The sequence below is a fragment of the Dermacentor variabilis genome, chromosome 6 (assembly GCF_050947875.1).
Source record: "Dermacentor variabilis isolate Ectoservices chromosome 6, ASM5094787v1, whole genome shotgun sequence".
Taxonomy (NCBI): domain Eukaryota; kingdom Metazoa; phylum Arthropoda; class Arachnida; order Ixodida; family Ixodidae; genus Dermacentor; species Dermacentor variabilis.
In genome coordinates, this window is record NC_134573.1 from 66,560,909 (window position 1) to 66,573,068 (window position 12,160).

Here is a 12,160-nt window from a genome sequence, read left to right on the forward strand (position 1 = left end):
AACAAACAGAGGAACAATGGAGCGTGGGTCCTAGTCCTTTATAATGGCTTATAAATTTTCTCGTATCCCTAGCGGCTGGAGTCAGCGACGCTGGTGAGATAAATGAGGGCGCTGTAGCACCCTTTCACTGGTGCATGCATATGGTACCTACTCGCACTTGAAGTGAAAGCTCCAACAGGCCTCCATATAACCTAATGTGGGCTTGACCACAAAGAGCTATGAGATGCCCCAGTACTTGGGATTGCATTGAAGTTAAGAGAGCCATAACTCTAGTTCAGAACCACGTTGTGGTAGAAGTGCTTGACAAGAAAAATTATGTCCGAATCAGTTACCTTTTACTCTGAAAGCGGTCAAAAGCAATAATACTGCACAGCTAATATCTTCCGTCTTGTTATGTACTAGCTTGCTTCCTCGGTTCGCAATGAAAAGAAACGCACAGTCACATCTCTGGATGTAGGGTGACGGTCATAACTGCTATAATTATACAGCCGAAAAGATCACTCTCTCTCCATCTTTATCTGACGGCCCATATACTTGCCTTAGCTCCATCTTCGTAACCCGAAAACTACCTTCTTCGATGTGACACATGTGCTGTGATCCCCCCGGGTGTGTGCTCTCGTCCTCATAATATCACGCGAATCACAGAACTCTGTTTCAGGGTAACTCGGCCGTGGGCGGCCCTTACATCTTCCGTAGCCTGGTTGAAGAGACTGCAAAATGCTCAACTTACACTGCCCGCGCGTCAGCATTGCACGCTCGCCATCTGCCGTGGCTATGTCCAGGGACAAAGGAAACTAGAGGGAAAGCGCTCAGAAGTACCGGAATACGGGCACACCAGCCCATCGCACAGAATACGAATGGCTAATTTTGGGCAGTAAGTTCCGCACGGCATTGATGCAGCTTCTCTACGGCGGAGGCTTACACGCACGCATGCAACTAACTATATGCTATGCCGTATCGCAAACCGCGTGATAAAAAATTCACCGGCGATTACGATATTCCCTAATGCGAAATTTCAGCGCAGCTCTATACGTGTTTTCATTTCGCGATTTATTTGCTGGCGCAGACAATGCGACTTGTGCAGTACGTTCCAAACGGAGCGAAGTCTGCCTCGCCAATCGGGAGATCGCGTGGGTGCGATTCGCGGCTGGAGACAGACCTCCGCTCATGCAGCGCTTTGTTTCTATAGAGATAATGCGCGCTACGCTGGCGCCATATCGTAGCCATCGTTGCTACACAGCCCGTCTGGCGCGGAACTACGCTTTTCTTCTCACGCTTTCGTTCAACCAACGGCAAAAGCGGCCCTTCGTCGCAGGGACTTCGTGCCACCAGTGTCAGCAGCGACAACACCCAAGGGAGGGTCACATCGAGCCGTACTCGTAGCCACTCGCCGTCACCCCTTGCAGGAGCAGTGATCCTCGTCACACACGCTGGTACCGCGGACTGATCCAACACCACCTAGATAGCCCAAAGCCTGTTCATGCCGATCCGTGACGTAATGCTACTGGCCCTACTGCCGTAGAATCTAGTGCGTATGCTCCCGAGTAGGCCGCGATGATTTTGACGTCACCGCTTTCGTCACGCGAGCCTTTACAATTGAAATTTCGGGCCAGTAGCATTACCTCATGGATCGGAGTAAACAGGCCTTGTGCTGTCTAGGTTGTGTTGACTGACCTCAGCAGCTGATGCCGTGGTTGAACGTAGCCCGCCCCACCACAGGGCACGCTGCCCACCACTCGCCAATCGGAAGGGCAAATGAGACCTCCCACGGGGCTACGGATGCCTAGGCTGCCGGCAATTTGCGCATGTGCAGGCCACGTCCCCTCAGCTCGTCCTCCGCTTTCCGCCGCATCGTACCGCTGCGCCCAGCTCTTGCTTTATCACCTTTCTTTTATCTCTTCCTGCGCTCCGGGTTTGATTTCATCGGAAAGTTATAACTGAGCGGGTTTACAGACCAGTGGGCGGGTGGCGACGGCAGCGGAGGGCCGCACGAAAGGAAGAGCTTTAGCTCAGTAATCCCTCGCTTGGTTCACCGGAGCACTTTGCGGTGGTGCCTGTCGAACGAGGTTGAAGTTACTGTGAAAAGATTAGTACGCTGGCTTCAGGTTCTCGATCGCATTCATCCATTTCAAATCATCGAAAAACCAGCCTCATTTGTGAAACCTCTCGCAGGATACAGAGGTCCTGTTCAGTGGCGAAACACCTCCGAGGCTTTTTCGCTCGTAGGGAAGCCAGCGCCGCGTTCGAAGCGGACGCCAAGGACATGCCTCTGTTCGTGCGGGTAGTCGCCATACTTCTTTTCCCCAAAACGCTGGTCCCCTGCGCGCGCTCCTCTGGAGAGAGAGTACGAGCGAGTGAGCGACCCACTCCCTAAACACGCTGGCTGCCCCAGCGAACAACACATGCGCGGCGGCATCTTCGCTAGGCCGCTGGGCCCGCCGACCCGTAAACCCCCGCTTGGGTATAAGTCTCTATTCTTCGCGGCGCTCGGTTGCGCCGACGCCGTCGGACAACGCCTAAGCTCGTCGCAGGAACGGGGCCCTAAGAGCTATGCTCTAAAGATAAAGAAACAATAATATTGGTGACTTCTGGCAAAAATATTGCTCGCCATCGTAGTAACGGGTTGGGGACAATTACCTGCACCGCTGACTGTAATTATTTAATATTAGAGCAGTATGGGGGGCTTTGACACGCGAGTGACTAGAGCAACGCAGCGACGGACATTCGTAAACTAGCGGTGCAGCGCGCAACCTTAGAGGCCACCACAAGCACACTGCGCACGACAACCGAGACACCAGACATAGACCCGCATTTACTTCATCTTTGGAACGCCCGAAGAGGGTTGACACGACGATGGAAACGACAACGCCTCAACCGCAAACTTAGAAAACGTATAGATCAAATTACACGGGAATCTCAGGAGTATGCAGAGATCCTTACGAGGAATAACTGGCGAGGATTTTGCGATCGCCTCTCAGGCACATTCAGCACAGCAAAAACGTGGTCGATTCTTCGCTCACTCACAGTTCCTACCACAACAAAGGGAAAAACATTTCAACAGCTGCACATCTTAATGCACGAGTACAGGGACGGTGTCTCGACACTCCTCAGAGAGCTAGAGAAGCATTTCATACCCACAGGCCCGCCGCCGCAGTACCCTGACTATCCTTATGTAGGCGAGGCGAACGAATTGCTAGATGCGGACATCACATCTGACGAGGTGCGGGTGGTCCTACAAGACCTACGCCGCAACACGGCACCGGGAGCCGACCACATCCGATTCGGCACCCTTCGTAACCTCAGTGACGCGGATATTAACCACCTCACCCATATCTTCAATGATTGCTGGCGCAAGGGCATGCTTTCCCAAGCGTGGCGACACGCCGACATCACACTGATCCCCAAACCGGGCAAGCCTGTTAAGGTAGAAAACTTACGACCCATCTCCCTAACATCCTGCATTGGTAAGCTCATGGAGCATGTACTCTTGCGGCGTCTGCAGCCCTTCCTCGAAGAAAAATCATTCTTTTATAAATCTCAATTCGAATATCGGGCTCATCTGTCTGCCAAAGATGTGCTTTTACAATTGCGAGAGGAAGTCATAGGACCTCCGTCGTCGGCCCAAACGAGAGCACTCATAGCCTTAGACCTAAAAGGGGCATTCGATAATGTTGAACATGACCTCATCCTTCGCAATGTTGCACATTCACACTGTGGAATTCGTATGTACAACTATATCCGCGCATTTCTTCGAGATCGCACAGCCACCGTAGGAATGGGACCGCATCGATCCGGTACGATTCGCCTTGTAGGACGTGGGACACCCCAGGGCTCAGTTCTTTCCCCTAGTCTATTCAATATCGCGCTCGCAGGGCTCCCCCGACTACTCGACCAGATCCTTGATGTCGCCCACGCTATTTATGCGGACGACATTACTATCTGGTCTACACGGGGTTCCGACGGGGTCATCCAGGACCGACTGCAGCAAGCAGTCGATACAGTTTCCGAGTACGCGAGAAAATGCGGCTTAAGATGCGCTCCGGAAAAGTCGGAGCTCATAATCATTCGCCCCCGGAGCCGTTCCTCTACTCCCCCTATCACTGTGCACGTGGATGGCACACCGATACCACAGGTTAATCGTGCTCGTATCCTCGGCCTACACATCCAAGCGGATGGCAGGTCAAACTACACTGTCTCCCTTCTATCCAGACAGATTGAGCAAATTCTGGCCATGATCCGGAGGGTCTCCAACAGGCGCTCGGGCCTTCGAGAAGAGGACCTGCTGCGCTTGGTGGAGGCATGCGTGATCAGCCGCCTTACATACCATCTCCCATTTCAGCGGTTGACCCAAGCGCAACAACTTCGCATAGACGCAATGATTCGCACAGCGACGAAGCTGGCCCATGGCCTCCCGAACTATACTTCCACACACCGTCTCCTTAACTTAGGGACACATAACACACTAGGCGAGCTGCTAGAGGCACATTGGGTCAGCCATCGCCAGCGCCTCCTACTCACTCCTACTGGCCGCCATCTTCCCGCACGGCTAGGATAGTCTGTCCCACCACTTGAGTCTGAAGCCCGTCCAACGATCTTGTCGTCTGCGATACGCCAAGCACTAAGTATTCATCCATTGCCACGTGATATGCACCCCGAGCATGACAAAGGGCGGCGCAAAGCCCGTGCACGATACATTGGCCGCATGCTTGCAAACGTCCCGGAAACACACACTTTATACACGGACACATCACGCACTCAAGAGGGCTATACCTCGGTATTTTTGGGTGGCACCGAATCCCTGAGAGACTCTGCTGCAATGCGCGGAACAAATGCCGCTTACGGAGAAATTCTCGGTGTTGCTCTTGCAATTCGATACGCCATCCGTGTTCCTGAGGAAGTGTATATATTGACGGACTCGCAACAGGCATGACGGGCGTTCCTATCAGGACATGGCATCCCGAGAGCAGCGCACCAAATTCTCAAACAGATCCCGCAAAATACACTAACCACACCTCCCCGCATCCACTTACTCTGGACCCCTGGTCATACCTCGTTGCCGGGTAACGAACGCGCACATGCGGTTGCCCGAGAAATTTCCCTCCGGACGACTCGGCGAGGTGAGGCGACTAGTTCAGAGTGGGGGGATCCCTTTCTTCGTTACAAAGACATACTCCGTCATTATACACGCATTCGTCGCACCCACGCCGCACCACCGCCGTCCTTCTCGCGGGAGGAAGCAGTGGCATTACGCCAGTTACAAACCGCAACTTTTCCTAATCTTGTCTCTCTCAATAAATTCTACCCACACTGTTATGCAGATGGTTGCCCTGGCTGTGGCAGCTCGCCCACAATCTTCCACGCCACGATTGAGTGCACTGCAAACCTCTTTCCTCCTTTGCCAACTCTCCTTTACCCCCTACGCAACAAAGAGCTGTGGGACGATGCCCTCCGCGACGGACCTCCCGAGGTCCTCCGAGCATTGATACAACGGGCTCGAAACATCGCCGGAATCATCTTAGGAACCTTGGAGTGAGGGTTCCTTCCACACTGCTCTCGGCATTCAGATATTATTAATAAAGATGTTTTACTCTCTCTCTCTCCTACTGAACTTACATGAGGCAAATCTATGGCTGCAGTACGTCGATGAACCACTCATGGAATGACGTGTTTTACGTAGCACATGGGTTTTTATACGTTTTGTTCCACTAGAAACTAAACTACATATTCTTTTGTAGCTCTTCATGGTTCAGCTGTGTACGTGCTAAACGTACACTGCTTTATAGCAGTAGTCCTTTACGCTGACCGCTGTTTTATTCTTTGTATTATTTTTAAGTATAGGTTATATTATAAGCATGCGTGTAGCTCTGAGACCTGGCGCCCACCTTGCGTAAAAGACATTTCGAAACGACTTTATTTAGAATGTTCTCGACCAATACGATCGTATAAGATATAGGGTAAATACTGCTAATTATTGCTATGGAGCGAAGTTGAGCTGATAATATTAGGCGTAGAACAAGATTTTACAATCCAGCTAGAAGGATGAAGCACAGACAAATCCGTATTCTGCCCATCGTTCCAAGGCTGAGTGAAGAATTGTACAGGCGGCATGGTTAGATGCTACAATTTATATGTACTAGACCTAGTATGAAACACTATGAGGTGAAGTACGCCGACTTGACTCACCATTTATAGTTCTGTGCATTCTCTCGTGTGTCACGCAGTGTCCACTCTCTCTCTCCCTTTTTCTATTCACCATTTTCCTTACTCTCCGTGTAGAGCAGCAAACAGAACGCCCGTCTGGTTAACCTCCCTGCGTTTATTCCCCATGCTTATTGTTCTTCTGTGGTGCCACGTACCTATAGTTGTGGTTGTTTAAGCGTAGGCTGGAGTGCGTAACGGGAATTAAAAGTCCACTCGGGTCCTCCTTGAAGCACTGTTTAAGCTTGCTGTATCTTTCTTTTCACAACTTGTTGGCAGCGCAGCCAGTGTTAAGTACCTTCACACAACAGCCTCGAGCACTCTCGAAAAAAAAAAAGGGCTTTCAATTGCAAACCCTTTGTACGGCACGTTTGTCATTGTACAGCCATTTATTAATGTAATGTAATCTCACTACCTCGTTGTAATCAAGTTCTTACCAATCAAGTTATTTTTGTACGATAAATTCACTCTTTGTTTTCGATGAGTCGTAGTTATATTTAACAGAAGTGGCACTTATTCCACAGAAGAGTAAAAGCTGCCTGCGGCACTTCATGTAGCTCATTTATGTATTACAATTGAACCAAACAATTTTTTTTTGTGCGGACTGCAAGGTACAAGTTGCATAAAAAGGGATAAAGCGCTCAGAGAGGATGGCGGACGTTGCTATAAGCGGATGTATGCTTGTAAAAGGCGGCCTCATACTCCTTAGTGTTTTGAATGGGTAAGTAGGGTGATGTGACGTGGTGTCGCTGTCGCAGAATCATTTACAACACAAGAGAAATCGTTCTATGCGCATCATTTTCCCGTCGTCGATGGAGTTCCGCAGGCACGCTGTCCCGTGTTCTTTATGTTCACCGATTCTTCATTCCAGTGTTTCACTTAGCGCCGTTTTTTACAAGAGAGCAAAGAAGCGATTAGCTTTTGTTCCGCTCTGTGCAGTGAATGACTACGTACCAGCTTTCGTCATTGCAGCACCAGAACTTCCATCTCACCCTAGTCTTCTTTGTACCGCTTATAAACGAATGAAATGGCGCTGAATGTAACATTTATTTTAAAGACAGGAATTATGTTAAAGATAGACAAATAAAGAGCAATCATGACCATCAAAGAGGGTCATGGCCATCAATTCATCACCCTAATGCGAAATTTAGTGCAGCTCCATAGGTAATTTGGCGATATATTGAGGCAAAGAGTTTGAGAGAGAGGTGTAGCAGACTCGGAGATCGTCGAAAATCTGACCTTCGGGTCAAGTGCGTCCCCTTTTATACATGTCTCGTCGAAGTTTCCAGTGTAATCGCTGGCGCCGCGTGGCTTCCAGCAAGTACTGCACAATTTGGGTCGCCCATAAAATCCGATCACGAAATAATCGCGAACAATTACAATCGAAACCAGCGCGAACGAGACCAAATCAAGCAAACCAAACAAGCTCGAGCTAGAGCTGACGCGAGCAGACGATAGTCCGAAACGAGCGGTCCGGCTGAGGCCAGTTACGAGTACGCATCTAGCGGTTGGGCAGGTCCGCATGACACCAGTTTCCCGCGCACACGTCACTGGTCACTGAAGGGTCCACCCTCTGTCGTTCGCGGCTCGCATGAGTCATATCTTGCTCAGCTTTCGCTCTTTCCTCTTTCTCTGTGTTCGTTCGCTCGGTTACGCCGCCGACGCCGAGGTTCGCCGCACGAACGGGCATCTTAGAGTTGCACTGTAAAAGAAACAAGACAAACTTTTAAGCTGGGAGCGCTGCCCAGAGTTGTAGGGGGTTTCTCTCTCTAGTAAAGGTAAATTAAGGCGGGTTCGCAAGGTCAAAGCACGCTTTGCCGAAGACGACAACCTCCTCAACGGGTTGCAAACAGCTTGGCGCCGCATTCTCAAGAATATTGGATTCACGTTCAGAGGAACGCAAGAGCAACTGCTCCTGAATGAAAGCGCTGGGGATTGCGTGCAAGCGGCGCCTCTACCCGCAATAAATAAATGAGTGCGGGCGGCGGAAACACCGCGTATTTGACACAGATGAGGCATGATGGAGCGCGGCTCACACAACGTTGAAAGTTCAGGCTAATCAATCCATTGAAGGTGCTCTTTGAGAGTGCGCCCTCGAAAGGGCTGCTCTGCCAATTTATCAAGTGCTATACCTCCTGAAATAGAAAAACGTACAGCGAACATAGGACGCCTATCGGCTGAAAATCCTTACTTTCACGATTCTTGTCTGAACAGCATGCTTGCTACGCAGCGTCCTTACTTTCAGCTGTCGGAGCAGAAAGTGCTTGCGTTGCGGACAAGTTGGGGACAAGTTTCGTGGGCAGGCCACCCAGCTTTACGAATGTCCGTTCTTTCGCATCTTATTCGTACACCAGAGAGTCCAAGGGCTAAGTTTCTCACGAAGAAGTCGATGTGCTCGTTGCCTTTGATTTTAGCCGATCGTCGCCGTGAGAATTGCGATGTGCCAGAGGCTTTCCATTGAAAGGCAAGTGCCGCTTCGATTAGGGCGGTGTTTCATTACGCAAGATTCTTCGCGCATTGCGGAGTTGCCCGACCCAAAAAGGCGTCAAAAATGCGAAGCTATTCGTTTGAGAAGTTTATCTAAGAGAAACAGGTGTACGCTTGCAAAAATATACCTGCGTCGCCGGCTAAGGCAAGCATATGCGCGCCTGCCAGAAAGTCTGCGTCGCCCTTATAGTTTATAGCGTTGACAATCCTGTCGCCTCGAAAGTTCACTAATAAAGCGCTAATTGCAGGCGAACGTATGTTCTTGCTTTAATCGATACGGAAGCGTCGAAAGTTAACTTGTAGACCTTGCTGTAGGCTCGTTTGCTCGCAACGCTCGGCAATGGGCGGTGGTTGAAATGGTTCAATATACCCTCTTGGTAGTACGTACAATACTCATCGCGGAGTGGCACCATGAATTGGCGCCATCAAGTACGTGATTTTGTTCACGCCATATTAACCTTTAAACTGACTGTGGAACAGACTGTAGTGCCTCTATAGCTGCTTTTGCTTCTTCACTTTGAACTTATGAAACAGTGTCAGTTTGATACTTGGCGATGCCCGCGGTATGTGCCCTGATGCGCACTAAGACGATTACGCACCTGCAGTTGACGGCAAGAATTAGAGATACTCTCGAAGCCATTCAGTACTAGTGGGCTTCACTTTAAGTGCTGCCCATGAAAATACGTGTGAAATGTTTAAATTTTCTCATCACGAGATCGTGGTACGAACTGGAATTGAACATACCCCATTGAGTTCCTTGGCGAATAGAAAGAAGGGATGAGTTTTACAGCTTTACCACGTTGTGAATGCGTTCACGTTCGTAAATAGGTAAATGCAATGTGTTTGAAAGAAGTCTCATAAAACTAAGAAGGCAACCTTATTTATCTGAGTGGCCAGTAGGCCACTTGTATTAGTGGGCTATATTATGTGGCCCACCGCCTGCTTCTATTTCAGATCACTTATTTACGCTGCTAAGCTGTACATAATATTTGGAATGCCTTGATTGGTTTGGCTGAATCTTATTGGCACAAAACACATTGCGCTACCTAAATCAGACATGAGAGTCACTGTCTTCCCCGCGACCTGGCATCAGAAGGGTTGCCAAAAAGGCGGCGCTCCTTGGGAACACCCCAGAAGATGTGCTCTGCGTAATGTGCACTGTCATCAGTGCTTGCTCCGGTACCAGGTGCATCTATTATTAGCAGAGCATATCAAGGATGCAGACAGGTCCTGGGCAGGCTCCTCATTGTCAGCTATTCCTCCGGCTCTCTAAGGAATAGGGTGTGCTGCCGCCCGTTTTTGCGAGCCCCGGAGCGAGATAGTAAGCCGTCACTTGAGGGTCATCGTCCAGAGAGTTCACATTGATGGGTATTCATATTCGATCGAAGCATCTTTCAAGGTCAAGCGAGTCTTCGCAAACATTTTCTGGCACAACTGCTTAAGATGTGAACAATAATGTCGGTGCGACACTTCTCTAACGACCCGTGGAATTGTAGAAAGTGCACAAAAGCTGGGGAAAGCGAGGGAGTTGCGGTACGTTAATCAGCGACGTGCACATATGAGAACAATTCGCCGCAATTGGACAAAACCATCATTTTAGAAATGACACACGAACAACTCCACGTTGTCACAATTCTGGACGCCTTTCTCGATGTATCCTTCTTGCCTTCTGGGTGTATTATCCATTCCCGCCTGATAAGGGTTAACATAGGGATGATGAAAATTTCATTTTTTGCAATCTGCTCGGAGCGATATGCGGCCATCGCACTCGCGTTCGCTCGCGAGTACAACCCAGCAGTTCACCGACTGCAATTTGTCATTATATAGGTAAACGTTCGCTACCAAGGTTGTGTTGCAATACTCGCCGTTTACTGCTGAAAAGACAGCCGAGTGAACAGCTGCGATCTTAAGAAGCTCTAGCTCGAGTGCTCCTATCTGAATACATGTAAAAGGAGAATTCGTTTTTCTCGGCAACCACCGCACCAAATTTGACGAGGTTTGTTGTATTTAAAAGAAAAACTTAAAATCTAGTGTCTGTTGGTTTCGAAATATTGAGTTAGGTTGTCAATTCTTTATTAAAATTTAGCAAAAATTCACAATTTTCGAAAAACGAAACTATCAAGTTTGCAAATCTGAAACTCAACAACTAAAAATGATAATACAATTATGTGAATTGCATCTAATAGTACATCTAAATCGGACAAAATTAGTATGTTACACACGAATATAAAGAAATTTAATCATAGGGAAATACAACTTTTGCAAAACCCTTGTAACCAACGTAACAAATTCACGTTAGATGCAAAATGACATACCCAATTTGTCCATTTTGTCTAATGAATGCCGTTTACAGAACCGCGATATCAGTTCTTGATGCGGAGCTACGAATTTGTAAACTTCATGCTTCTATTTTTTTCAAACGGTCAAATATTTGAAAATCGTTTTAAGAAAATTCAAGCCATAAATCGAAATTCCGCTTCCAACAGTCACTAGAATTTAGCTTTCTCTCTCAAATGCAATAAAGTTCGTTAAAATTGGCCCAGGGGTTATTTAAGAAAAACGTTTTCGCGTTTTACATGTATTTGAATAGGCCGCGTCGGAGTTGGGCCCGAGCTAAAGCTTCCTCTTAAGTATTTTTCCAATTCTGGCAAAGCAGTCCGGAATGACAGCTCCGCGAAGACAGCATCGAAGTAGAAAAAATTATGCATGCTACTGTTCTGTCCAAACAAGACAGCTGCAATGGAATGCTTGGATACTCGACTGGAAGGGTCATTTGCGCACAGGAAAACGCAGTCACGCACTCTTAAGTGCCTAATGTAATTAGCTTTTTACAAGTTCGCATGCGAAAAGAATTAAAGTGCAGATAGAATATTTATTTTTCTTAGTCTCTTTCTTGCCAGTGTGAGGTGGCTCCATTGCAGCGAGACCTCTTTCAAACGTGTTCTTTTTTTCTTGGGCTCGAATGTGGCTCTTTAGCCCTAAATTTAGACTACCTTCCATGTTGACTAGCATTGAAAGACACCTAAAGGTGCTGAATATGCAGCAGCGTTTAGAAGACCATTGTGTGCATTAGTGACGTCCCATGTTGCCGGACGATGCAGACGTGATCGTGATCGTGGCGTCGGTGGTGGTCCTGGCCATGGGCAGCAGCGGCCAGATGTTCGCAGCATCGGCGCTTCGAGGTCTCCGGTTCTTCCAGATCCTCCGGATGGTGCGCATGGACAGGCGAGGGGGCACCTGGAAGTTGCTCGGATCTGTCGTCTACGCGCACCGTCAGGTGAGGACAAGGGCATGCAGAACGGCTGTGTCGCAAAATGGCGCTCACCTGAGCTAGCTTGGTTCGTGGCTTGAAGAAATTTTTTAGCAGCTGAACACGTGACAAAAGGGAAACAGCCATTTTTTTTCTGCGGCGCTTTTATTCCGTTTATTCAGTTCAGCTGCTAAACTCACCTTAGATGTTTGATGTCTTTTTTGG

General features: G+C 48.7%; 1 protein-coding gene across 3 annotated transcripts in view; it reads left to right on the forward strand.

Moving 5' to 3' along the window:
- The window catches only part of LOC142584827 (potassium voltage-gated channel subfamily KQT member 1-like), a 528,313-nt gene that overhangs the window by 419,342 nt on the left and 96,811 nt on the right, over positions 1-12,160 (forward strand). For all 3 annotated transcript variants that reach the window (XM_075695111.1, XM_075695109.1, XM_075695110.1), the window contains exon 4: positions 11,787-11,962. In XM_075695111.1, the coding sequence (XP_075551226.1) occupies positions 11,787-11,962 (176 nt within the window). The remainder of the gene's footprint in view (positions 1-11,786; positions 11,963-12,160) is intronic.